The 27,960-nt window shown below is 40.3% G+C and overlaps 3 protein-coding genes and 1 long non-coding RNA gene across 13 annotated transcripts in view; 2 read left to right on the forward strand and 2 right to left on the reverse strand.

Moving 5' to 3' along the window:
• ANKRD6 (ankyrin repeat domain 6) overlaps positions 1-3,663 on the forward strand; it is a 94,015-nt gene extending 90,352 nt beyond the window's left edge. For all 4 annotated transcript variants that reach the window (XM_012523698.4, XM_012523699.3, XM_004454522.5 and 1 more), the window contains one exon: positions 91-3,663. In XM_012523698.4, coding sequence (XP_012379152.1) covers positions 91-662 — 572 coding nt within the window. In that variant the 3' untranslated portion in view covers positions 663-3,663. The remainder of the gene's footprint in view (positions 1-90) is intronic.
• Positions 3,664-4,472: 809 nt separating this feature from the next.
• LYRM2 (LYR motif containing 2) lies at positions 4,473-10,959 on the reverse strand. 6 transcript variants are annotated; one of them, XR_011650098.1, is made up of 4 exons: positions 10,876-10,950; positions 10,070-10,210; positions 7,960-9,590; positions 4,473-7,289 (listed from the first exon to the last, which is right to left on the reverse strand). XR_011650098.1 is itself a non-coding variant. In XM_004454529.4 (3 exons), the coding sequence occupies exons 1-3, from the start codon at positions 10,918-10,920 to the stop codon at positions 9,510-9,512; spliced, it is 267 nt and encodes an 88-aa protein (XP_004454586.1). In that variant the 5' UTR covers positions 10,921-10,959; the 3' UTR covers positions 4,473-9,509. The 6 variants fall into 6 exon arrangements, 2 of the variants coding, with proteins under 2 accessions (XP_004454586.1, XP_071074699.1); XR_011650097.1 differs by having other exon boundaries at positions 4,473-7,378; positions 7,867-9,590; XR_011650096.1 differs by having other exon boundaries at positions 10,540-10,928.
• A 6-nt stretch (positions 10,960-10,965) lies between these two features.
• The window catches only part of LOC131280414 (uncharacterized), a 35,438-nt gene continuing 18,443 nt past the window's right edge, over positions 10,966-27,960 (forward strand). Inside the window, exon 1 of the long non-coding RNA XR_011650099.1 lies at positions 10,966-11,033. This is a non-coding gene — a long non-coding RNA (uncharacterized lncRNA). The remainder of the gene's footprint in view (positions 11,034-27,960) is intronic.
• MDN1 (midasin AAA ATPase 1) overlaps positions 15,749-27,960 on the reverse strand; it is a 170,754-nt gene continuing 158,542 nt past the window's right edge. For both annotated transcript variants that reach the window (XM_058307147.2, XM_058307146.2), the window contains exons 93-102: positions 27,751-27,921; positions 26,587-26,750; positions 24,883-24,972; positions 23,908-24,023; positions 23,147-23,321; positions 21,982-22,055; positions 21,777-21,891; positions 20,057-20,120; positions 18,012-18,154; positions 15,749-17,183 (exon numbers count right to left, since the gene is read on the reverse strand). In XM_058307147.2, coding sequence (XP_058163130.1) covers positions 16,995-17,183; positions 18,012-18,154; positions 20,057-20,120; positions 21,777-21,891; positions 21,982-22,055; positions 23,147-23,321; positions 23,908-24,023; positions 24,883-24,972; positions 26,587-26,750; positions 27,751-27,921 — 1,301 coding nt within the window. In that variant the 3' untranslated portion in view covers positions 15,749-16,994. The remainder of the gene's footprint in view (positions 17,184-18,011; positions 18,155-20,056; positions 20,121-21,776; positions 21,892-21,981; positions 22,056-23,146; positions 23,322-23,907; positions 24,024-24,882; positions 24,973-26,586; positions 26,751-27,750; positions 27,922-27,960) is intronic.

Below are 27,960 nucleotides of genomic sequence, written 5' to 3' on the forward strand. Positions count from 1 at the left end.
TCACAGGATTCCCAGGACTCACAGACCCACAGCTACATGGACTGTGTGTGCATGGATTTGCTCTGACTATTGTTTTCCTTCTGAAACCAGGTGTTGATCAATCAGTGGTGACTACAGGTCCAGTAGCAGCTTCAGACAGTTCCCCTCAGGTGGTGAGGCCCAAGGAAAAGGCCCTCAACTCCACCGCTCCCCCTAGACACCAGCAGGAGCTTTCTTCCTCTGATTGTACAGGCTCTCAGCTGAGGAATGCCAGGGTCCAGACAGCCTTGCTACCCTTGAATGAGGCAGCCAAAAGTGATCAGCAGGCTGGGCCCTGTGTCGACAGAGGTACCCAGACCAAGAAGTCTGGGAAAAGTGGGCAGGCAAGGCATCGAGCCCAGCACCCAGTACCTAGCAACACCTGTGAGCAGCCACTACCAGCGGCAGGCAGCAAACAGACTGCTCCTCACATTAGAGACACCTCCCAAGCTCTGGAGCTTACCCAGTATTTTTTTGAGGCTGTTTCTACCCAGATGGAAAAGTGGTATGAAAGGAAGATTGAGGAAGCGCGAAGCCAAGCCAATCAGAAAGCCCAGAAAGACAAGGCTACGCTGAAAGAACATATTAAAAGTTTAGAAGAGGAACTTGCTAAACTAAGGACGAAGGTGAAGAAGGAAAATTAGGGCCTGGGACAAGGAACAAGAAAGGATTCTTGAGGATTTCAGGTTTTGTGGCTCCGAAGAGCTCTGCCCAAGATGTCAATTGTGCACATAGCAGACTTGCCTTTAAAAAAAATCCCTGATTTTTGAAATGTGCCAGACACATGTTTCCTGTTCCCTGATGTTATGAAGACTTCAGCAATTAAATTGAAGACAGGGGAAGCTAGCTTAGTTTCAGGTTTCATTACAAACTCCAAACCTCAGTCCAGGTTCATCTGAAGTTCAAAAGCTCAGGTTAAGCAAGCCACACTAAGAAGTTGAATGATGTGAAAGCCTAAACCCTAAAATTCAGGATGTATGAAATAATACAAATCAAAGACAAGAAAAAAAGTAACCCCTTGTGAATGCAAATCAAGTAGTCATTCATATAAATTTACACACACCTACTGTGCCTAGACAACAGTGTCTCTATGAGGGTTATAACCTCGAGACATACTGAACCCTCGTCTCAAACTCATAATTCTCAAAATGCTAACATTTTAACCAGACGGAAACTTACCAAACAGATTTTGAGAAGAAATTGTCATTATGTCACAAGAACGAATATATCTTAAAATTATTTGAAATGTCAGCATGTATTTGATAATGAGGCCACTGAGGCCAATGCTAATAGCATTGGAAATGTTTGCTGATAATGAGCTTAAATGAGAAAGTTTCAAATCATTTGATCATGGTTTCTATATTTTGAGTAAAAAATTATTAATCTTAGTAATTTTAAAGCAGATCAATTGAACAAATACGCACTTGATAATTATCTGAAACTATTCTTTTTTTTTCTTTTTTTTTTTTTATTGACTTTGTAATAATATTACATCAAAAATATATATGTGAGGTCCCATTCAACCCCGCTCCCCCACCCCCCCTTGAAACTATTCTTAATCAAACCCAATTAGCTTTCTGATTTTGAGTTTATTGGTCTAAACTTTTCTTAAAGATCTTGAGAGTATTTTCTTTTGAATTGAGTCCTGTCGCTGAATTATCTTAAGAGCTTGCCACTGCTTTGAGTGAGTATGCCAGGCTAAATAATTTACTCAGTTTAGACCCAGCTGTTCCTCAGTTTCATGAAGCACAAGGCATTTTACTTTGGTCCATAGTGAAATACAAACACAGAAACAAAGTTGTAACAGCAGCCTGAATAAATTGAAACTTTGGATTTAATCATCTTCCAAGTTTCTTGTCCCGTGGAATATGGTATTATATTCATCTCCTCAAAATTCCATGTATGCATAGAATACTTCAATTCTATTTCTATAAACAAATATTAACCAGGAACCTATTATAGTAACGATTGTCTGTAATTGTGAATAAAATGCTCTTCATTGAGTCAATGAGAAAATAATACTTCTAGACATGGGGATGCCGAGAAAAACAGAAAGTATGTTTCCAGTCCCTTTGGTTTTTGTTTTTGTTTTCCTATCAAGTTCATATTTTAAAAATATTTTTATACTGATAATCCATGGACACAGACATTTCTAATAATAAAGTAATCCAGTAGATATATGTCACCATTACAGACCCTGAATGTGGGATTAATTTGATATTGCCTCAAGTATACTTTCATGTGTTTATAAGCTTATCTTGTTCCTCACCTACTACGTAGGTAGACTGCCAGTCCCTCCCCAGAACTCTTGCTGGATTGCTAATGTAGAGATACTTTTCTCTCTTCATTTTCCTATTTGTTCCTAATGCAGAATCACAAATATTAGAGCTTGACAGTACCTTCAGTTTTCTAAATCCATCCCCAACAATATATCATTTAACTCTTTTGGAATGATTCCCCAATATACATCAATTTCACAAGGGCTGCTTAATACTCAAAGGTGTTGATTCACTCAGAGAGAGGTTCAGTAAGTTGTGTTCCAAGCAGGAGTAATTTTCACTTTTATCTCCTATTGTCTCAAAGCCTATCCTTGTCAAGAAATGCTGAAAACAAATTAAACTATTAAGTCTATACCATAGAGTGCTTTGGTGGGAAGTATTTTGATAATATCTCTTACCCACCAGAAGCAGGCAGTTCATCCTGAACTGGGTATATTTGTCAGAAGTCACAGAGAGGAGTGGATGAAGTTCAAGTGGTCAAGCATCTGCTTCCCATGTATGAGGGATGGAACCTGGGACCCCCTAAAAACAAACAAACAAATGAGAAAACCCAGTACACTTCCTAAAAATAAACAAAAAAGCTATTCTTCATTGGCATTGGATGTAGCTCAGTGCTTGATCACCTGCTTCCTATTTAAGAGGTCCTAGGTTCAATCTCTGGTATCTCCAATTAAAAAAAAAAGTCAAATGGATCTAGTCTGGCAGTCAAGATCATATCTTGTCTCTTGGTAGTCTGTCACAGAAAAGAAAACGAATAGAAACAAGGAAACAACAGGGTCAACCGGTCTCCTAGCCCAAAGGATGGCAACCTCACAATTAAGACCAATGCAGTGTCTCTTACAAAATGTGTTTGGTCTGTTTTTGTTTTTTGGCCCTGTCAAAAACTTATATCCAGTTCCAGTGTGTATTTTTCCTAATTTTTCCCCTTGTGCTATCTGCTAAAATGAGCAAATGCAACAAATGTATTTTTCCAAAGAAACAAAACTGTTAATAATTTATTACCTGTCATGTAGGTTGTATTTCAGACTAAAGTGGAAACTTTCAATAGCAGTGGGAAAACATCATGTAAAGCAAAGTAGTTGTACAATATTGCAGTATTGTGGTTTTGTTTTTTTAATTGTTGGTGCATTATTGCATTGAGTAAATATGTGATAGGTTGACTATATTTGTTCTAATCTTATTTTTGACCTTTATAGCCCAAAATAAATTAAGCAATGTTTTCATGTTTATACCTTCTATTTGAGTCAAATGTTAACTTGAGAGGCATGTTGTCTATTTTTTATCACCTTGAATATGTGTCTCTTCCAAGTATTAAACATTGCTCCCATTAATGTCCATACATTAAATTTCTAAATAAAAAATAAAAGTGTGAATACTTTAGCCTACATCTGTATGATTTTATGGTTTCTGAAAGAGTGCCTTTATCCAGCAACACTTCATGCTCTAAAGGTTTGAGAGTAGATACATCCACTTTAAAATGGAAATAAGATGCAATGCATGAAAAAAATGCTGTAACATGGCAGTATTTTTCAGTATAAGCTTAAATTTCTACACTTGATCATTTGAAAATTTTTAACAAAGGGAAGGGCAGAACATAGTATGCAAGTTATATATACTTTTTTGACTAATAATTTCTTCTTATGAAGTATGGATTATAAAAGCCAAATAATTAAATACAACTTCAAAGACAAACTCAGTTAAAAAAAAAAAAAGACCTTTTAGAATAATCCCTTTTATGAATAAGAAGAAAAATACCAATATTTGTTGTGGGAAGTGGACTTGGCCCAGTGGATGGGGCCTCTGTCTACCACATGGGAGGTCCATAGTTCAAACCCCGGGCCTCCTTGATCCGTGTGGAGCTGGCCCATGCGCAGTGCTGATGTGCGCAGGGAGTGCCGTGCCATGGAGGGGTGTCCCCGCATGGGGGGGCCCCACGCACAGGGAGCACCTTGTAAGGAGAGCCGCCCAGTGTGAAAGAAGGTTCAGCCTGCCCAGGATTGGCGCCGCATACACAGAGAGCTTACACACAAGATGACGCAAAAAAAGAAACAGATTCCCGTGCCGCTGACAACAGAAGCAGACAAGGAAGAACGCACAGTGGATGGACACTTTAGAAAGTGGACAACGGGGGGTTGGAGGGAAGGGGAGAGAAAAAATCTTTAAAAAATATATATATGTCATAATTTTATTTAAGGGGAAATACTCTTTCCACTTAACATTAAGTCAAATGTGAACATATTAGCACAGTACATTTTATGCAAATAAGAGTGGGTAAAAAGTGATTTACTTAGTAAACAAATAGTAAACAATTGTAAATTTAATACTAATATTAATATAATTTCCCAAATGCCTGATTCAAGAATAGAAACAGCCCATGGTGATTTTTGATTTGGCATATAGTGTCAGTTTGCTTTTGATCTTTTTTGGGGTCTTTACTACATAAACACAATTTTTTAAAGGTAGACATGGCCATCTTCCCTTTATTTTTACTAGCATTTACCCTACTTATTCTGTAAAAGACGAAAACAATTTAAATATGAGTCTCATGCCTCTTAGCCTCTCGTAAGAGGGTCTGGTGGTATGGAGTACAAAAGTATAAATACAGGCATACCTTGTTTTATTGTGCCTTGCTTTGTTGTGCTTCACAGACAATTTTTTAAATTGAAGGTGTATGGCAACCTCGCATCAAATAAGTCTATTGGTACCATTTTTCCAAAACAGTCCAATGTCCCTGTATTTACATTTTGATAATTTTCACATTTCAACCTTTTTCATTATTATTGTTATCTGTTATGGTGATATAATTACAATTGTTTGGGGGCACCCTGGACCATGCCTATACAAAAGGACAAACTTAAGAAATGTCGTGTTTGTTCTGACTTCCACCAACCAGCTGTCCGTCTCGCTCTATGTTCTTGGAACATTTGTGATTCATGGAAGTCAAAATAGCAACATTCATACGAGTTTGGGAGAAGTTGATTCCAACCTTCATGGATGATTTTGAGGAGTTTGAGACTTCAGTAGAGGTGGTAATTGCAGATGTGTTGGAAATAGCAAGAGAATTAGAATTATCTCACAATAAAACTTGAGTTGTTCTTTTGGATGAGCAATGAGTGGTTTCTTAAGATGGTATCTCTTCCTTAAAATGCTGTGAACATTGTTGAAATTACAAGGATTTAGAATATTACATACACTTAGTTAAAAAGCAGTGGCAGGGTTTTAAAAAATTGACTGCAATTTTCAAAGTTCTACTGTGGGTAAAATGCTACCAAACAGCATCACATGCTACAGAGAATCTTTCATGAAAGGAAGAATCAATCCATGTGGCAAACTTCATTGTTGTCTTATTTTAAGAAATTGCCACGGCCACCCTAAACTTCAGCACCACCATCCTGATCAGTCAGAAGCCAACAACAATCAATAGAGGTAGGACCCTCCCATCAGCAAAGAGATTACAACTCACTGAAGCTCAAATGGTTAGCATTTTTTAGCAATGAAGTATTGCTAATGCACAATTAATACAGTATAAACATAACTTTTATATGAACCGGGGGGAAAATTGTATGACTCGCTTTATTGATACTTGCTTTATTGTGGTGGTCTAGAACTGAACGTGCAATGTTTCTGAGGTATGCCTGTATCAGGAAGTTAAGTTTTACTTTTCTCAAATATCAAGAAGTTAGTTCTCCCTCTCTGCAGCCACATCACAGGAACTCTTGTGCCATGAGTTTAAAGCTTCCAACCCAATGGTACATTTTATTTTATTTTTTTTTATTTTTCCAATGGTACATTTTAAAAAAGGAAATGACATGGGGGTAGTCAACCTATTATATAATAGCCTTAGCCACTTCTAATGCTACAAAGCCTTTGTGTTACTTTTTAAAAACAACTTTATATTGAGATATAATTTATATACCATCTAATTCACCCATTTAAAATGTATAATTCAGTGGATTTTAATACATACAGGGGATTTTAAACTATCACCATAATCTCATTTTATTTCATCACCTCAAAAAAGCCCCTGGGGAAGCGGCTGTGGCTCAATCGGTTGGGCTCCCGTCTACCATATGGGAGGCCCTGGGTTTGCATCCCAGGGCCTTATGAAGGCAAGCTCCCCCGCACACTACAGAGAACCACTGGCCCAGATGCTGTGGAATGCTACCTTGCCTGCAAACACTGTGGAGAGCTGACTCAGCAAGGTGACGCAACAACAACAAAAAAGGGAGACAAGTAAAAACACAGAAGAGCGCACAGCGAGTGGACACAGAGCAGACAAGAAGCAAGCTGCAAGCAGGGGAGAATAAATAAATACAACAACACACAGAGGGTGGACGCAGAGCAGACAGCAAGCAAGCCGCAAAGGGGGGGAAATTTTTTTTAAAAAATCCCCTTGTACCCATTAGCAGTTAATTTCCCATTCCACCTCCTGCCTTAGGCAACACTAATCTTGTTGCTTTGGTTTCCCTATTCTGAACATTTCATATAAATGGAAACTTATTTCTTTTTGTTTCTATTTAACTCAACATGCCTCCAAGGTTCATGCACATTGTAGCATGTTTCAGTACTTCGTTCCTTTCTATTCCCAAGTAATATTTTATTGTAATGGGTATATCACATTTCATTTATCCATTCATCAATTGATGGACATTTGGGTTGTTTCCACTTTTGGGTTATTATAAATAACACTGCTATGAACACTGGTGTACACATTTTTGTGTGGACATATTTTCATTTCTCGGGTATGTATTTTGGAGTGGAATTGCTGGGTCATATGGTAATTGGTAACTATGGTTTTTTGTGTTTTTTTAAAAGATTTTTTTTTTCTCTCCCCCCCCCCCCCCCCCCCCCCCCCCCCCCCGTTGTCTGCTCTGTGTCCATTCGCTGTGTGTTCTTCTGTGTCCACGTGTATTGTCAGTGGCACTGGGAATCTGTCTTTTTTTGTTGCGTCATCTTGCTGTGTCAGCTCTCCGTGTGTGTGTGGCACCACTCCTGGGCAGGCTGCACTTTCTCTGCATGGGGTGGCTCTCCTTACAGGGTGCACTCCTTGCACATGGGGCTCCCCTATGCAGGGGACACCCCTGCGTGGCAGGGCACTCCTTGCATGCATCAGCACTGTGCGTGGGCCAGCTCACCATAGGGGTCAGGAGGCCCTGGGTTTGAACCTTGGACCTCCCATGTGGTAGGCAGATGCTCTATCCGTTGAGCCATATCCGCTTCCCAATAACAGTATGTTTAACCTTTTTTTTTCATTCCACACCAAATTGTATCCAGCTTTATTAAAAGACTTTTCATAAACAATCACGATATTTCAGGAAGGACATGGGCAGATGATCGTTAACAGTATACAATTTTCAAACTCCTTTCTTCAATGGACTACCCAAATAAGAAAGCTACTATGAAGGGAAGTGGACTTGGCCCAGTGGTTAGGGCGTCCTTCTACCACATGGGAGGTCTGTGGTTCAAACCCCGGGCCTCCTTGACCCGTGTGGAGCTGGCCCACGCGCAGTACTGATGTGCGCAAGGAGTGCTGTGCCACGCAGGGGTGTCCCCGATAGGGGAGCCCCACGCGCAAGGAGTGCACCCCATAAGGAGAGCCGCCCAGTGCGAAAGAAAGTTCAGCCTGCCCAGGAATGGCGCCACACACACGGAGAGCTGACACACAAGATGATGCAACAAAAAGAAAACAGATTCCCGTGACAACAGAAGCAGACAAAGAACACGCTGCAAATAGACACAAGAGAAGAGACAGCTGGGGTCGGGCGGGGGGGAGGGGAGATAAATAAATAAATAAATCTTTAAAAAAAAAAACTAATGAAGCCTTCATGTGATGCTCTGAACTGAGGAAGTTTAGAGTGAGGGTTGACATTTCACATTTAGCATGATGTTTAACAACTTTTCACCAGCCGACCCTGACTTTCAGGAAATGAAATGAAAACAGTAGAATTATCCACAATCTAAAAAAGGGAACTGCTACTCTTTGAGGGATGCCGTTTCCATGGCATCACTGCAAAGTCCAGACTGCCTAACATCCTGGTAACCAATTTTTGGGGGGTCAGGCCCCAACAGGTGTCTGGGTTTAAGGGAGTCAAGTCTATGCTGAAGGCTGAGAGGTCATGAGGACACAAAAACAAATTTTAGTTTTTCCATACCACAAGGCATCTGTGCCAAGGAGAATAATGTTTATCAACATCAGGGATTCCCTTCTGGGAGTAAAGAGGAAGTTTCTCAAAAAACTAGAGGGGAAAGGTGTTTTGTCCCTTCCGCCCAAACAAGAATGAAGTATTCTGTGTGCCAACATACCTTTAAAAAAAAAAATGCAGTAGTTTTATAAAATTTGATAAAAAATATTATTTCAAACTGTATGGTCACCAGAAGTAGTTATCAAAAAATGCACACACTTCACTTGGCATCTCCAGCTTTCTGTGCCTGGTGTGCTTTGGCATCCATTTTCTGCAGTGTTATGCCTGCATCAGCTTTCCCTTTTTTCCCTTTGGGTACCTTCTCTCTCTTCTTTGCATGGGCCTTTTAGGCTTGGGTTCTGGCTTCGGAGGAGCAGGTTAGCATGTGGCTTGGCTTTATCTCCTGTAACATCCCCTTCAGCCTTTTTCTTGGTCGTGGTGGCAGTGGCAGGACATTGGTGCTGGACGTGGCAATGTAGTGGCACACGGGCCTTGGTGGGTTTGGGGGTCGTTCTTGCCGCCTCTTCTTCACCCTGCGCCTGTTTAAACTTTTGAGGAACTACTAATTTGTATTCCAAAGTGGCTGCACCACTTCACATCCCCTCTAGCACAAGGTAATAAGAGTTCCAATTCCTGTCTCACCAACATTTATCTCTTTGATTAGAGCCACTTCAGTGGGAGGGAAGGGTTATCTCATTGTGTTTTGATTTGTATTTCCCTGATGGCTAATAATGTTGAACATCTTTTCATGTGGTTGTTGGCCATGTGTTCTATTGGTTTTTGTTTCTTACAAAAACTGCTGAGAGATCCAGAAACATTTTCAAAATTCAGGGTATCTTTTCCATTGCCAAGGCAACTGTTCTGATGCTCTTTTCCTTGCTTTCTGTGACATGCCATGCTCTGTGTTCTGATATATTTGCTAAAGAAATGTACATACAAACAGTTCAAATTAGCTTTGGACTGCCCATCATTGAGCCTAAGCTCAACAAGCACATGAAGGTTTAAGAAATCCTTCAGAATAATGCTACAGTTAAGATTTTGCTAAAGCAAGTGTTTTTTCTAACTCTTTGAGCTGCATGTTGCCTTGAGTAATCATCATTCGGATTGTATCCTGCAGAAGAAAGTGAAATCTGGTCACTGTTGCATTTGGTTAAACAAGACAGAGCACTATTATTTATTTTCTAAAGTCAAGAACCAATACTATGAATTGGAATTGCATTACGAAAGCTAAAACTGACAATTAGGGGTATGCAATGCCTGGCATGCCTTCATACTTCCTAAATTATCATGCATAACATTTATAACTTTTTCTACTATATCACATATATATGTATTATATATATAAAAAATGTAGTTTAGCATAAACTCAGGTGATGCTACTGAAGAGTGTAGGTACAGCAATGACATTAAGTTTTAAAATGATATTTAAGTGAAAGGGAAGTCATACGAGATCAGTGATAAAAATATACTATCTCAGTGACATTTATACTCCAAGATGTCCACTACATTTTTTAAAAATTCACCAATAGGAAAAAAAAAAAAAAAAAAAAAAAGGGTTAGGGCCTGCCCTCACTATGATCTTGTTCTCACCTCTTCTGTGGCACTTTTGTTTCTTTTGAATTCTTCCCTGGCCCAGTCCTTCAGGTATTTGCGATCGGAATCATTTGGAACCTGCCGAATTACTTGCAAAATCCTTCTGTACAGATGAAGAACTTGCTGCCTTCTCATGAACTGTAAAGAGAGGAGGAAATGACAATTAAAACTGCACAATCGGCAGTCTGGAGGGGCCTACTTTAACAACATAAATTTTGGCCAGACGCCCTTTCCTTGGTCCCCAAATTTGAAAAAGAAGAAGAAAAACACCTTTTAAAAAATGATTTAAAAAAACGGAAAGAAGTTTGCTCACGCTGTTTGGTTACTCCTTGTCAAACCTAAGAAACCTTAAAATCAAGCTCTGTGGCGTGCTGAACCGGACAGAAAAGGGTCTAGGAAAAAAAGAATTTGAGGCACTTCTAAATTAACGCAGTTCAAAAACTTTGGTAACCTCACTTGCTCTTTACCATAGTTCTGTAGGCATAGGCAGCGTCGTCACTGAGTTGCTGAGGCGAGGCGTTCAGGCTCCAAGACATCAAGAACCTCCGCCCGCCGGCCCTCGCTCACGCCACTGGCCCCGGCACCCGCCAGCGCCTTCCCGTCAGCCCCGCGGCGGGAAGTCCCGTCCCCACCCCGAGGCCTGGAGCCAATCATAGAAGGACGGCGCACAGCGTCAGGATATCAGGATCCGCCCCAGCTGCCGCCGAGACCAATGCCGCAGACAAGGTGGAGGAAGGAGTGAAAAGTCGAGAAGCTTAGACCCTAGAAAGCTTCCCTGGAAGGTGGGCGAGAATTGCTGGTACCTGCTTTAGAGTTAGCGTTGCCGGGGGTAAGCGGGACGCGGCCATGTCGCTGTGACGGCACCTTCCGGTGGGGCCGCAGCGCGCAGGAGCGGAAGTAGGGGAGCAACGAGGGGGCGGGACGAGCTCGGTTTCCCGGGAGATGGCCTGCTGTCCCTCAGGTGCGTTGGAGAGCCGGTGTGTCGAGCCTGTGAGTGTGAACACTCGGGCACTTCTCCGGAGTTTGTTAGTAACATTGTGCAGGACGCTGCCCCTGTCTAGCCTAAATTTTCTCCGGGGCAAAAGGTTGTCCTATGGTTGCTGCGTCCGAAGGTGGTTATGAGGATGAAATAGAAGTATGGTAAGACTCCCAGCACAGTGCCTTGCACATGGCTAAGAATTCATTAAATGGGAACTAAGTTAGTGGGGAAGGGGGAGGAAAAAAGTCTACCACTCTGTGTTTAGTGTACTGCTTTCGAGCTTTTAAAAATGTGCAGCGTTAAATACTAAAGTTTAAAGTGGTAATTTCCTTTAAATTGTGTATCCTGCCCTCCCCGACCCCACCCACTCCTCGTTTTCATTCTGGTCATTTCTAACGCAAACATTTTCCGGGAATGTTGGTTTGCATGGTCATTTGTAGTGAGTACTTTAAAAAGGCTTTAAGTGCCCGCCCCGTTGCAGTTTTGAACGCCTTTCATCACTAATAACGAGGAACTAAACGCCTCAAACTTTTATTTTCTCATATTTTATCCACCCCACAACGCGCGCTTAGGTTATATCACTAGGTAGGGTTAGTGAATCTTTATATATAGTACTTCCCCAGAAAGGATTGTACCGAATTAAAATGCAGCCATTGATTGTACAGGTTGAATGGATTGTACGGTGTGTGAATAAAACTTTAAAAAAAAAATTGCAACCAATAAGCGCTTGAACTCTGGACCCAGATTGCCTCGCCTGTCCTGGTGCCCTCCTCTTCCCCACTGTGTTCGCATCCTCTCTGCGATTGTGTTTTCATCTGTATAATGAAATAATAGCTACTTTATAGAGTTCTATTGAAGGTAATGCTCTCAAGAAGCTTGAAGAGTAGCCCCTTCACAGTAGTACTACTAACTGAAGTCCATGGTTTAACTTAGGATTCACTGCGTAGTCTAGTTCCCCAAGGAGTTTTTTAAGTTTATTCTGTTACCCTATATACAATCTAACATTTCCTCTTTTAGTCATATTCAGGTGTATATTTCAATGCTGTTGTGTTCACAATGTTATGCTACCATCACCACCATCCATTACCAAGACATTTCCATTTCAAATAGGAAACCTGTACATTTTAAGCTTTAATTTCCCATTCTGTCCCCACCCCATCCTTGACAATCTGTAATCTAGATTCTGAATTTCCTCATTCTAATTGTTTCAAAGCAGTGAGATCATACAATATTTGTCCTTTTGTGTCTGTTTTACTCAACATATCTTCAAGATTCATTCATGGTTGTCACATATATCCGTACTTCATTCCTTTTTATGGCTGAATAATATTCCATTGTATTTATCCATTCATCTGTTTATAGATACTTGGTTGCTTCCATTTTTTGGCAACTGTGAATAATGCTACTATCACTGTTAGTATGCAAATATCTGTTCGAGTATCTGCTTTCGATTCTTTTGGGTATATGCCTAATAGTAGATTGCATATATAGTTCTACCCTTTAGCTGGGGAACCACCTAGCTGTTTTCCACAGTGGCTACACTACTTTACATTGCCACCAGCAATGAATGTGTGCTTATTTCTCCGCATCCTCTTTAACACTTATTTTCCATTTTGTAAAAATTTAAATCTTTCCACCTTTTTCTATTTTCTAGAGTACTCTAAAAACCAGGGTATTCATATTCCACAAAAATATGAAACAGCAAACTCCGAGTTTGAACTTTGAAACAGGAGGTAACTCTATTTGACAACTTTTTCTGTAGTTAGGGAGGGGGCACCATTTTTGCTTTTAATTTCTGGTTTTATTGCATTGTGGTAGAAATATTGTTTTTTACAATTTCTAAATTTTGAAATTTATGAAGCTTTTATTTTTTTGCCCAGTATTTGTAGTAAATGTGGTATGCACACTGAAAAAATTATGTTTTTAGAATAGAGTTCCAAAATTAAATGTATATAGATCATAAACATATGTTTAGGTATACATATTATTTTAAACATATACTCTCCTTGTTTTAATCTACTTGATATTCCATAGGCTGAAAAGTGAGATTAACATTACATGGTACTGGTTTGTTCCTTTCATTTTCCTAAATTGATATTTTTGCTTTACATATGGTATAGTCATGTCAGTTGGCATACATAGGTTTATGACATATATTGACATTGTGAAAAATTATCATTTTAATGGTTTCATCTTAGTATTAAAAACTTATTTTTTTTAACATACTCTTTTCTCCATCTCCCTCCCTCTTGTGATTTTTTTTTTTTAAGGCTTAGGCTGTTCGAGCAGTTGGAGCCTTTTAAGCCCGTTTGTCTAGCACCCTCATTTTACAGGAGGGACAGCTTTGTTCCCAGGTGCCAAGTCTCCTGCCCAGAGTCATCAGGGAGTGAGTGACTTGGGGGGGAGGTAATGGAGAGAAAGGAGGGGTACAGGGTCTTCCTAGAGAGAGTTGGATGGCGCCCTTTTTGTTTTGTATGGGAGATAAATTTCCCTGAAACATTCAAAGCCCATACATTTATCTTTTGGGCTTCTTCTGCCTTGGGAATCTTTTTTTTTTCTTTTAAGAAACAAACATTATACCACCCACCCTCGATCTCTTATCTACTTACTGAGTTTACTATTTCTAGTCATTTCTGAGTGATAATACACAATTTTTGTCCTAATATGTCTTGTTTATTTCACTGGGCATAATGTTTTCAGGTTCTTCCACTTTGCAGCATGTCTCTTAATATTTTTTCTTATGGCCAAATTATATAACATTGTGTGTATGTACCATTGTGTATATCCATTCGTTTATTGACGGACACTTGGATTGTTCCAGCTTTTGGCTCTTGAATATTGCTGCTATAAACATTGGTGTTCAACTATCTGTTCTAACCCTGTTTTCACTCTCAAGTGGGATTGCTGAGTCAAATGGTCATTCTATATGTAACTTTTTGAGGAACCACCATATTGCTTTCCACATAACTGAAGCACTTTACATTCCCAGCAACAATGCACTAGAGTTCCAGTTTCTTTACATCCTCTTGAACAGTTATTTCCTGTTTTATTTTTAGTAGGTGTGAAGTTTTATCTCATTGTTTTAATTTGCATTTTCCTAATGGCCAGTGATGCTGAGCATCTTTTGTGTTTTTATCTTTTTTGGAGAAATGTCTATTCAAGGACTTTGCCTATTTTTTAGTTGGATTGTCTTTATGTTCTTTATTCTAGATAGTAAACCCTTACTTGATATATGGTTTGAAACTATTTTTTTCCATTCTGTGTGTTGTTTCTGAGGGTTTTATTTTTTGGCTAGAGAGATGACAAGAACTTCTTTGGATGCTTTGAGTAGGATTAAGTGAAGAAACAAAAACAAGTGACTAGTCTGGCTATCACAGAGTAATCCAGAATAAAGCACCCCAGCTACAGTAAAGTCAGAGAGTAGAAGGAATAAAGGATAGGATGTATGTTCCGATGTTAGATTGGACAAAATGATTAATTTGACTGAGGTATGGATGGATGTGGAGAGTAGGTGTAAGGCATATATTTAGGTTGAGCTTCAACTTTGTGATATGGGTGGCTGTTGGGGCTGTTAACCAGATGGGGAATATTGGAGAAGAAAAAGTTTTGAGGTGGGAGATAGATTACCTTTTAAACGTGGTGCATTTCAGAGACTGTTACACAGGTAGAGCTCCAGCAGACATGTGAATATAATTGACAATACGGAAGAATGGCCTTGATGGATCTGTGGATAGACATTTTTGCAGGTTTTGCTTAAATGGTAATTGAGACCACAGGTGCAGTGAAGTTATCCAAAGTGGAAATTATTAAGAAAAAGAGCATGAACAACACTGTGTTCTGCTCCTTGTTCTATCTGTTTGGCCAAGGAGAGTGTGTCATCAGAGACAGAAAAGCCTGAAAAGCAGTCAGCTTCAGCATGGCAAGTTGATTTCTCTCCTTCACTGCAAGCTGTTTATCTCCAACAGGAGAATATAGCAGCCCAGATCCTCAGTAACTTCCTCTAAGTAACTCAGGTATGTCATGGGGCTTATCCTGGGGCAGGGTCCTCCCTTTGACCCCATCAGTTCCTGGTAAGTCCTGTGCCTCTGTCCAGTGCTTCTTAGCCCTTTTCCCATCCCAGCACAAGTTGAAAATGGCATTGTGAGGTATCTGCTGCAGTAACCTGCTTACTAGAATTCCTGCTGGTTCAGACGCCTTGCTTGAACTACCCCAGGGCCAAGGAAATCACCAACTTACATACCAGTTGGGAAGCTTTGGCTCAGATCTTTCAATTAAAAGTATATGTGACAGACTATCACAGTGATAATATTGGTCTATATATATAGCCTTGTGCCTTGGTTTGGGCAATGAAATGTGAGTGGAAGGGACATGTGCCATTCTGAGGTAGAATCTTTACGAGCCATCATGTGGTTCCATCACTTTTCCCTCTGCCACGAGGCTGGCATGTCACAGACAGTGAGTGTTCTTTTAACTTTGGTCCTGGAATGAAGAGAGTATGGAAGAAAGTCACAGTTCACCAACTGTATATGTGAACACAAGTGAGAATAAACCTTTCCTGTAGGAGGCCGACATTGTGGAATAACATTAGCACAGCATGAACTAGTGAAAGCTAATAAGACGCAAGTAGACACCGTTCCTCTAGCCCACTTTTCACACTCCTCTGTGGGCTACCATTAAGAAGGGCCACAAACTACATCAACAGTGGTATATCTTTTAATAGTTTTCAGAATATAAGCTGCATAGCTTTTTAAGAATAAAAAATAGTAATGATATAACTTCAGATACATGCTTTAGGACACTTGGTTAAATAACAAGCAATCTGTGTCTTTGATGACCACCTCAAAAGGGTGGCAAACTTCACAGTGTCACTTGATAATGTACATGGAGACAGATGATCATGTCATGGCACATTGCCTACAAAACACTGAAGAGAAAGAACACAGCACACATTTTCAAGTATTCAAACACTGCTTTCTGGCCAAGTAAAGATAGATTTTAAATGGAAAAAAAATAAAAGATATAGCTGCTTAGTTCTTTTGGACACAGCATTTCTTTTCCAGAGGAGTCTGGCTCAGTCCAGCTTGAAAGCAGTATGAGGAATGATTCTTCCCCTTTAAAAAGAAAAACAAACTAAAGAAAATAAATTACTACAACAACAGCGACTATGGCACTGAGAGAATGAAATAAACAGGGAAATCATCTTTTCATCATTGCATAGTCTCCCGAAGCAGCAAATGTGAAAAAGGACAGTGAATTTTCGCTTGGGCACCCATGATGTCTGCTTGCATTATGAGGACATACACACCACAAGCTTTCTACCTTCTAAGAGAAGGTTGTTCCTTTCACATCAAGCACAATAAGAAAATGCACACTCAAACTCTGGAAAACTGCAGCTGTCTCAGCCACCTGACAGCTTTTGGGCACACACTGTGGACTTGGGAAGGCAGAGCCTTGGAGCCGGGCTGCAAGGGCAGCTCCCTTTGGTCCTTTGCCACAGGACTTGCATGGTCCCACATGCCTGGCAGCACCCTCAAAGCCAGGATCCCTGTGAAGGAAAGCGTGGGATGTGGCCGCCTCTTGGGCTGGGGCTTCCAGGACAGGCCATGGGGCAGTTCTTCTCCTGGCACCCAAGACTTGATACCTGCCCTGTCTGCTCCTTCCCTTCCCCAGGTTGTTAAAGGAACCTTAGCCTAGGCAAGGCAGGAAGCCATTGAGCTTTCTTTGAACTCTAAAATCCTGTTGCAAATTAAAATGTACATTGCAATTAAATTTTCTGTAGTCACTGAATTAATTTTTATAAGTTAGATCTCAGTAAAGAGTATCCTGTTTTAGAGCTGCTGAGTTCAGAAACATTTGTCCAAATGGGGGCACCTGGGCAAGACGTGTGGCATTCTGGCTGTGGTTTAAATAAAAGATCTCACTTTGGACTGTGCTCTTTATGTACTACAGATGGTCAGAGGCTGTCACTAACTCAAACCACTGCCTGAGAGCATCGCTGAGTGTCTCAGGAAGAGCATTCACATCACGAAGAATTATGTAGAATGGGAATGGGAATTCCTCCATGTAGGAACGGATCTCAGGCATCTCTCCAGGTCCTTTAAATATTGGTACTTTAATGTCCAAGATGGAATCCTGTCAACGAGAGCCATTTTGAAAGAAAAAAATCAGTGACCTTGGCTGGCGCTTCCGTGATCTTTGCTGCTGAACAATTCAAATTCCCCTCTATTTAATTTCATTAAAAACTACCATTATTACTAAGTAAAACAGCATTTTCAGAACTCTCATGAAGGCAACAAATCTTTTTGAGCACCCCCTTCCAGAAGGGACACTCAAAGGGAAGGGAGTAGGCAAGAAAACCTCATTTTCCTGTAAGGACTTTCCCATTCTCTAAATGGAATAATTCACATTAAATCTCCCACCTCACTATCAGGGCCTTCATGTGACCCGTACAGACAACCTATTGCTGGAACAGAACTGTCCTGTGGGCATATTTCACTCAGCTTCCTGATGCTTCCTGCTGTGAGGACACTGCCAAGAGACAAGGAAGTGTGGAAAGAGCTGATCTCCAATTTCAAAGAGAACAGGGCCCATCCTCTCAGCTGCAATAACCAGTGATGTGGTGTAAAGAGAACGTAAGACCCACTGGAATAAGGGCCGGCATACAGTGGCTAAGAGGGTGGGGCCTGGAGTCAGCTGGAATCCTGGCTCTACCACTTGGCACCTGCACATTCTCTGGGCTTCTGTCCGTCATCATAATAATGAGCCCTACCTTACTGGCTTATGGTGAAGGTTAAATGAGAAAATGAGAAAATACAAAGTGTCTAGAATCTTGCCTGACAGAACGCTGAATGGTGGGTGTTCTGTATCTGATGGAGCAACCCAGGCCATACTTCAGATCAAACAGGTTAAAGGGAATCACCACTTTATCCCCTGCAAAGGTGGCTTTTAGCAGTCACTCACCCGTGAATTGGGATTGTCCAACACAACAAAAATGACAAAGATGTTCGCGTTCCAGGCTGCCTGAACTGCTGCTAGGACCCTTTCTTTGCCCTCAAGGAAAAGACCTCGCCCATCAGAGACGACCAGGAGGAGCTGTGCTGTTTCTGTAGTTGAGGACATGAGAGGAAGGAAGAGAACAAAAATCCATTTTTAACAATTCAAAACTGCCCAAATTAAGACAGATGTGTTGGAAGCAGATTTGGCCCAGTGGATAGGGTGTCTGCTTACCACATGGGAGGGCCTTCTTGACCCATGTGGAGCTGGCCCATGCGCAGTGCTGATGCAGGCAAGGAGTACCGCACCATGCAGGGGTGTCCCCCGCATAGGGGAACCCCACGCGCAAGGAGTGCGCCCCATAAGGAGAGCCGCCCAGCACAAAAGAAAGTGCAGCCTGCCCAAGAATGGCGCCACACACACGGAGAACTCACACAAGATGACGCAACAAAAAACCCCACAAATTCCCAGTGCCGCTGATAAGGATAGAAGCAGTCACAGAAGAACACACAGAGAATGGACACAGAGAGCAGACAATGGGGGGATAAATTAAAAAAAATGTATATAGGCTTTCTCTAAACCATCAAAACCAAACAGACCTCTGAAACTGAAATTCTGGGCACAAAAAAGGCCTGTGATTAGATTTTTTTACTTAGGATACCTTGAGTCAGAAACAAAGCTGTACAAAAAGACACACTAAGCTTCTGTCAATAAAAAAGAATTTCCCAATAGTTCTTCAAGGAATGTCAAATTCAGAAAAACTTCATTAAAAAGCAATGTGTGGGAAGCGGACTTGGCCCAGTGGTTAGGGCGTCCGTCTACCACATGGGAGGTCCGCGGTTCAAACCCCGGGCCTCCTTGACCCGTGTGGAGCTGGCCCATGCGCAGTGCTGGTGTGCGCAAGGAGTGCCCTGCCACGCAGGGGTGTCCCCCACGTAGGGGAGCCCCACGCGCAAGGAGTGCGCCCCATAAGGAGAGCCGCCCAGCGCGAAAGAAAGTGCAGCCTGCCCAGGAATGGCGCCGCCCACACTTCCTGTGCCACTGGCGACAACAGAAGCGGACAAAGAAACAAGACGCAGCAAATGGAGACACAGAGAACAGACAAACGGGGGAGGGGGGGGGGAATTAAATAAATAAATTAAAAAAAAAAAAGTAATGTGTATGAGAATTAAAACCTGCTTATAGTTATGCATTACAAAAATGACAGGGTTGAGTAGGCTTTTAGAAGAAAAGTATCCAAATCAGAAACCTGGAACTGTCTCTTCCAAATTTCAGTCACTGTGTATCACCTTCAGACTCCTGTCAACTCCTTGTCTCTAATACTTAATACTTTTTTTGAAATTAAAAAAAAGTTTATATAGAAGGGAACAATAAAAATAAAGTGAATAAGTAACCAATATTAAATAAAAATGTTAGCTATAATATTACCAGCACAGATTAGAGGGCCTGAACTGGTATCTGTGTCTCTCTCCTCCCGTGTCCCCCTTCTTTCTCTTTCAAGAAGCTTAGCAAATGTCACAGGAGGTGCCGATGACTTACTTCAAATAGGAAGTTTCTCTGTGATATAATCAGGATTCAGTGATTTGGGAAACGGCTTGATAAAGCACCACCTTGCTAATGCCTCAATTTTGGACTTCTGGCTTCAAAACTGAGCCAATAAACTTCTGTAGACCCCCCATGAGATATTAGAGAATAGTCTTTGTACTCAGTTCCACACACCTTGTTCCTTTCTTTCACAGCTCTGAACTTAACCTATCAAATAAATATATACTGGTTAATTATAAACTAGTTAATATCTAATTCTCCATTGATTATAAGCCTCATGAATATGGAGTTAATGAGTAAAAAATTCCATCAATGCTTAATACCTCTTCCTGTCCTATTTATGCCTTTTCCTGTAGAGCATACAATTTAAACAATAGTGACAGGCTACAGTGAGATGGAACAAAGAGCTTGCAAATACAGAGATCAGGAAAACATTTTGTTAGCAAAGAGGAAGGAATTCAGCTTACCTGGACTGATGTTTTGTGAGAGCTGCTGAGCAGCTGCAAACATGTTGACTGAGGATTCTAGAAACTAAACCAGAGCCAGAAACAGATAATTAGAAAGTGATTTTAAATCTCTTCCCATTGTCATAGAGACTGAAATTACTTTTGACATTTTTATCAGATAACCATTCTCAGGTCTATTGGCAAACTGTCCCTTCTACCTACCAGTAGTGAAAGATGAAGATCCTGTACTGTCTCTAGCATTTACCTTTGTTTACTGGCATTCTCAAGCATAGGTATTGACAGATGCCTCTGTTACACACCCCAAGGAAACAGAATACTCTGTCTGGGGAAAAAGAACTCAGTAATACCGCAAATAAACCAAACACCCATCCTCTTTTCAAGAAAAGAAAAAAAGTAAAAGGAGGCAAGAAAACAAAATGTCCATTGTAACCTGTTACCTAAACAAAGAGACCAAATTATATCAGGAATCAGGAGAACAGAATTATATCCCATGCTCTGTTCTGGATTTTTTAAAATGTCATCTTGAGCAAGTCATTGGCTTTGTTTCATATTTCTTTAGGCTAAATATAGGAGAGAACTGACCTTGACTAACTCTAGGAGATAGGTTTGTCTTTGTAAAAGGTAAAAAGTCTCTCAGAAAATCAATGATGCAAAGTCAAATGGTTTTTGAGGAACTGAGAAAAAGTGGTTATACTTTAAAAAAAAAAAAAAGGATGCCAAAAAAGCCTGGTTACACAGCTGAAGTTTAGGAATATTCTGTATTATAAATTGTACCGATCCAGATACCATGATGGGGGAGGCTAAAAATCATGTCTCTCCTACACCAGTTTAAGAATAACTGCATACACCAACGTTCATAGCGACATTATTCATATTTGCCAAAAGATGCAAACAACCCAGGTGTCTATCAACTGAGAAATGGATAAACAAACTGTGGTATATACACATGATGGAATGTTATTCAGCTGTAAGAAGAAATGAAGTCATGAAGCATTTGACAACAGGGATTAACCTGGAGGACATTATGTTGAGTGAAGCAAGCCAGACATAAAAGGACAAATATTTTATTGATTTTGCTATTATGAACTAAAGATAATGAGCAAACTCTTGGAGATAATAGCTAGAATATAAATCACCAGAGAATATGATGTGTTTAAAAGAATGGAAAGCTGAGGTTTATTCTGTGCAGAACTAGTAACTGTTTGGAAATGAACAGAAATGGTGAAAGCACATTATAGGATTTGTAGTTAGTAGCACTAACATATGGGTATGACAGTGGTTTGTTTTTCTGTTGTTGATTTTTGGGTTTTTTTTGAGTAATGAAAATGCTCTAATTGATTGAAGTGATGATCGTGTACCTCGGTGAATCTACCAAATGCCATTGATTATATACTTTATTTATACGGTTTATGAACAAAAATAATAGGGTGGGTTGGGGAGAAAATATACTAAATGTAAAATACAGACTATAGTTAATAGTAATACTTTGACGATGCTCTTTCATAATTTGTTACAAACGTTTTACAACAGTGCAAGGTGGTGGTGGTATGATGTATGGGAACCCTGGATGATGTTATGCATGTTTCTTTCGTAAGTTCACAACTTTTACTCTCCACTTATTGTTTATGTATGTTCATGTATTAATGATATACTTCAATATTGTTTTTAAATGGAAAAAAAAAGAATAACTGTGCAGAGCCATTGGATTTTATAAGCATACCTGAGCAATCTTGGTTTTCTTCTGTTGGAATTTGCAGAGCCGCAGAATCTGGGACCCCGAGTAATCACTAAACTGCTCGTGGAATGGGTGTAATAGCTTTACAGATTCTCCAAAACTTTGGGGAGAAAAAGGGTATATAATGGAATCAAAATCAAAACGGGGCTGTCATAAGGGTTTTCCCAGTGGGATTAGAATGTGTCTTTACCTGCACACTGCAACCTGACCCACTTCCAGGAGGGTTAGAGCATTTCCAATCACAGCCAAAGATTCAAATGCAAGCTGTGAAACAGAAAGTAAGGGTTGAAACAATCAGAATATCCTTTAGTACTCTAGACCAATGCCTCTCAATCCTTTTCACATCAGGATTCCAACAGAAACTGTTATTTTTTTGTATGGCACCTGGGAACATCATTGAAGCTACCCTGCCTAGTACAAATGCTGAAACCCTAAAGCCATTTGCAGCATCCCTCCACACAGTTAGGAAGGGTGTCTAGACCTCATTTAAAAAGTGATCTTAGAAAATTTGGCCCATAAAGTTTTAAAAATTGTCTTTCCAAGTGACACTGGTGATGATAATTATGATAATTTTAGCAACATCTGAGCACATACCAAGTACTAGGCACTGAGGGGAGCACTTGACATTTTCTAACTGAATCTTCATAATAACTGTATGAGATATAGGTATCATTATAAATCTTCATGTTTCAGAAGATGAAACTGACATTTAAGAAGTAAATGAGTTGCCCAAAGACGTGGTCGTAAGTGGGAGACCTGGTATTTGAACCCAAGTTAAGAGGTTATACTCTAACCTTTCCAGTAGAACATAAACATTTTAGGTTGCTCATGGGCTCATGCTGGGTAACAGCATCGCTACATGAAACAAACTCTTCAGCGTCTATAATGGTGGTATCAAAAATCCTAACCAGGCACCTAAGTCTTGTTAACAGTGATAGAATAGTAACTCTAATTTCAGACTTAAAGGTAAACTGAGTTTATTTTTTTAATTGAATATTTCAAGTATGTGAAGTTTCAAATAATTAACAGGGCTGTTCTTCGCATTTTACGGAAAATAAGCATTGCCAGATTAATTTGCAGCTAGATAATAGTACATAGGAGGGTTAAAATGAAAAAATTATAATTTTAAAGACCTACTACAGTCAGGGACCAAAATATTTGAGGCATCCAGAAATCACCCTTCTGAATTCTTTTTCAATTTTAGGACTTCTCAAACAGGGTACTACATTCTCAGAACAAATCAATGATATTTCAAAGTGGTTTTTACTGGCTCACTTTTATAATAATAGGTGGTCCACAGGAAATGGTTTGGTGTTCATTTCTTATCACGTTACCACTACATTTCTCTGCCTTACCTGTTTGGTATGGTTGTCTACCATGCTAGAGGAGTCATCGATAGCCAAACAAATCTGATACTGGCGTTTACTGGGCTTGGTCCTTCGAAGCCAAATCTTGTCTTTCCGAAACTGACTAGCAATATATGGAATGACCTTTCGCATGTTCAGTCGCTTTCCAGTTCGATAGTCTCCTCTATTAAATTTAGCCAAAAAGAAGCAAAGATTCCTTAACAACTGCTCTTCCCTTGGGAATTTTCATAAAAGACAAAATCACAGTAATAATACCTTATAAACTAAACCAAATAACTTGGAATCTGGCACAATTAGTTTTATTGTCACCTGAAAATAAAAGGCCAGGACCGTCTTGACCACCAGCCAGAAAAATTGGACATGTATAAGGGTAATAATTAGATGCCTCTAGAAGAAAACCTCAGACACATTTGAAATTGAGGGAAAAAACATTTGCATTGAATTTTTGTTTGTTTTTATTTGTTGCATTGAGTATTAAGTCTTCAATATTTTTTGTTCAAGAACTTTGATTTTGGAAGCATCTTTGAAAAGATCTAGGTGAGCAACACATGTGGCAAGTACCCCTGGAGGTGTATGGAAAGGCTCCAATAATAACAAAGAACTGTGTAAAGAGCTCTACAGCAGCGCCTTTGTGGCAGAGGGCAACCCAGAAGACAGGACCATAACTGGTTAGTTGCTAAGCTCAACAAAATTAGCATCACCACCATCTTTTCAGAGGACTATGAGTGCTTCCAATGGTAAGGACTTACTTGAGCTTGGCTGCCTGGGTAGGCTCTAATATGAGGCGAAGCTGTTCACACAACTGTTGTGAAAGAGGAGCAGTTAAAACCAGATAACTCTGCCACATCTCAGCTGCAGCCTTCTCCTGTAACAACAGCCAACAGAAAAATATGTAAGTTAATCTTGTAAATCAGAGTCAACCAATGTCATTACAACTAAATGAAGTCTTGAAGCAAAATAGTAGAAAAAGCTTGCATGCATTTTCTAAACAGAAGCACTTTAAAACTTTTGTTTAGCATCTCAGCAAGCTGATTAAAAATGCCTCACCTTCCATCAAAACCACACTCCACATTCTAAATGATAAGGAACAAAGCCGCAAAATACTGGAACTCATTACCAAACCAACGCCTAATTCACATCATCTACAAAGATTATAATCAGTACTCTTCATATGAGGAAGAAAATGTGAATGGGTAATTATGGTGCCAACAAATCCAGCTACTTAATCATAGGCTCAGAGTCAAACTGACAAGTCAGTTTTACGTGTATGTACCACATTTTGTGTATCCACTCATTTTAGCTATAAACATTGCAGTTCAAGTATCTGTTTGCAACCTTGTTTTCACACTCTGGCAATATACCTAGACAAGGGATTGCCAAATGAAATGGTCATTCTGTGCGTAACTTTGTGAGAAATTGCCATATTGCTTTCCACAATGGCTGCCTGGTTTTTCAACCACTGGCACATCTAATTCTCAGAGCAATTACATCCATTACAGAGTCAGCAACACAAGTTAAAAGAACTAAAGACATGTTTCTCTATTTAATGAACCTACAGATCTATAGCAGAAAACAATGGGTAGATTCAAGCTTTAGGATTGTAATTCTCTTTATGTCTGGTCCTTTTTACAAAGGTATAATGGGTGCTAAGAACCTGTTAAGCCTGCTGCAGCTTTAAAAACAAACAAAAAAAGTAATATATCTTTTGAAAACTAGCGACTTACTTCTTCTGGATTTCCAGATTCATGTGGCTGCCATGTTTCCAGCTGTCTCTCCAGCTCCTGTCTCAGCTCACTGGCATCTTTTAAAAAAGGCTAGAAAAAAAAAGACACAGATAAGAAGGGGCATAAATTGGAATCACCAACATATTATCACTCGTTGCCTCCTCCTTCCCCATAGTATGCACTCCAAGTACACAAATATGCCCTCAAGACTCAAAACTTAGGGAAATATCATCATACAACGAGAAGATGCCAGACAACCACTCTTTTTCTACTTTCCATTTTTGAGAAACAGGAAAATGGAAATATTTTATATGGGTAACTCCACCTCAACAAAACAGAAACAGAAACAAAATATACATGAAGACATCTATAGCAGTTTGATATGGTTCATGAATTCCAAAAACAGATACTGGATTGTTTGTAAACTGGTCTGTACCTGGGCGTGATTAAATTATGATTAGGGCTTTGATTGGGCCATGTCAGTAGGGTGGGGACTCACAGATAAAATACATGGCAAAGGACAGAGTTAGAGTTTTTTTTTGTTTTTTTTTTGTTTTTTTAAGATTTATCTATTTAATTGCCCCCCCTCCCCTGGTTGTCTGTTCTTGGTGTCTATTTGCTGCGTCTTGTTTCTTTGTCCGCTTCTGTTGTCATCAGCGGCACAGGAAGTGTGGGCGGCGCCATTCCTGGGCAGGCTGCACTTTCTTTCACGCTGGGCGGCTCTCCTTATGGGGCGCACTCCTTGCGCGTGGCAGGGCACTTCTTGCGCGCATCAGCACTGCGCATGGGCCAGCTCCACACGGGTCAAGGAGGCCCGGGGTTTGAACCACGGACCTCCCATGTGGTAGATGGACGCCCTAACCACTGGGCCAAGTCCGTTTTCCCAGAGTTGGAGTTTTGATGTTGGTGTTTCTGATGCTGGAGTCCCCAGGAAGTAAACACACAGAGGAGCTTGTTGTGAAGAAGAGAAAAGGCTCCGTGAAGAGAAGCCATTTGCCTAATAGTCTACTGCTGGCCTTGTAGAGAAACTAGAGGAGCTGAGTCCAGAAGAAATGAACCGCAGGAAAAGAGGAACCCAAGAAGCCTGAACCCTGGCAGATGTCAGCAGCCATCTTGTTCCAACACGTGGCAAGACTTTGGTGAGGGAAGTAACTTATGTTTCATGGCCTGGTAACTGTAAGCTTCTACCCCAAATAAATACCCTTTATAAAAACCAACTGAGTTTTGGTATTTTGCATCAGTACCCCTTTTAATACAACATCTCTAATGAAAATATTCTCTGATTAATCTAGACTGCCATTAAAACTTATGAGGAAAAGAACTCAGCTACTGCTCTTTTTAAATGCAGGAATTAGCCAAAGATTCTTGTTATCTTTAAACTATTTTCCTGAAGGTTCCCACACCAGTATGGTCTCCTGTGAGAAGAATCGATGTGAGAGTGGGAGGCCTGAGAACCAGTCCCACCACCACAACTGGGCAAGGGCGCTGATCACCCTTTTACCAGGACCTCGGGTTGATTACTGGGTCAGAGTCATCTGCTTAGAGAACTGTCAGTTTCACTCCAACAGTATTTCTAAAACTTTTGATAAGGACACTATACCCCCAAAACAACCAGATGTTCTAAAGACAAATGTTTAAAAGCTATTCAAAACTATTTTGTTAAACTTAAAAAAAAACAGAAATTTGTAATAAAACTTTTAGCACCTGGAAAATCGTGTCCGCCAGGAGCTGAGGAGCTGTGTGTATGGCTGACTCCCTGCTTCTTTCTGGTTTCTTATTCTCAGTCTCCTTGAGGGATCTGTCTGTCCTGGGGTCTTGGTCTTCTTCTGTTTTAACAGTTTGGGTCTCCATCTCCACCTCATCCAAGCCTATTTTTATACAAGGATATAGTTTAATATTAACATAAAAGTTAAGCCCACCAACCAGTCAATCAAACTTGACCCATCTACTCCCCAACCCATTTCTTCTGAGGCTTCTCTATGTTCCTTTTCTGTGACAGCCACTGCCAGTCCTTACTCCCTTAACTTCTCCTCCCCACCCTGATGTGGAGATGAAGGCAACTGTTCTGGGGAGGAAAAAAATAGGGGCAACCGTTATCCTAATAAGTCACATACAACTATGTGATTCTTTAAATAATGTATATGTAGAACTTTGATAAAAATAAAAACTAAAGTACCTAAAACCATATGACAGTAACAGGGTCAAACACCCTGAGAGGACAGGAATGAGGCAGAAGAAAAAGTCTTTAAATTTGGTAAGTTCTTTTCAATTAGCATTTATTCCATTGCTAATAAAGCTATTTTTATAATGTTATGAATTCATGTCTATTTTTTAAATAAATTGCTTAGCAAGACAACTTGGACAACTATAAAGCAGAAACTGGATGTAAGAAGTTTTGTTACTTTTTCACATGAAGTTTTTTATTTCTTTTTAATATTTTACTGCAATTTATGCTAATATTTTATACTTTACATAACTGAAAACCTATTTTCTAAAAGGATATCTATTTCTCTACTAATCCAGAATGTATGTATCTTCTCATCATAATTGGGGTAAATGTGCTATATTGTTTTGTTCATCATATTTTTAAAAGACTGACGGATTTGTCTAAAATTAAAGTTTCGGGGGTCTCCTTGAAGAACAGAGTCCTGTAGCACAACCCCTATCCCCCTCCACATTTCTGCTCCCCCACAAAAAACAGTGAACACTGATATCTGCTTTAGATGGGAACACGAAGCCTTGTAGTTGCGGGGGTGGAATATCCCCAAGCCACAGGTTAGCACGGGAACAAGACAGACCACAGGGTAAGAGAACGGACTTCTCCAAGTCCAAGAGCTCAGGACGGATCTCCTCCCCAGGAGGACTCACCAGGGGTTGCTGTGCTCCCCGCCTGGACCGCCTCTGGCTTCAGCTGCTCTGTGTCAACTGCCCTGAGGTCCTCCTGCTCCTCTGGGTCCATGAGGGCATCCTCCATTTCCTCCTCTTGCTGCTCCTTGGTGGGGGCTTTTGCAGACTGCTGCTGCTCCTTGCTGGCCACATCTGCCAACAAGCACACACATGCACATGCACCAAGTTTAG

Source organism: Dasypus novemcinctus, chromosome 11 (assembly GCF_030445035.2).
Source record: "Dasypus novemcinctus isolate mDasNov1 chromosome 11, mDasNov1.1.hap2, whole genome shotgun sequence".
In the NCBI taxonomy this organism is placed as follows: domain Eukaryota; kingdom Metazoa; phylum Chordata; class Mammalia; order Cingulata; family Dasypodidae; genus Dasypus; species Dasypus novemcinctus.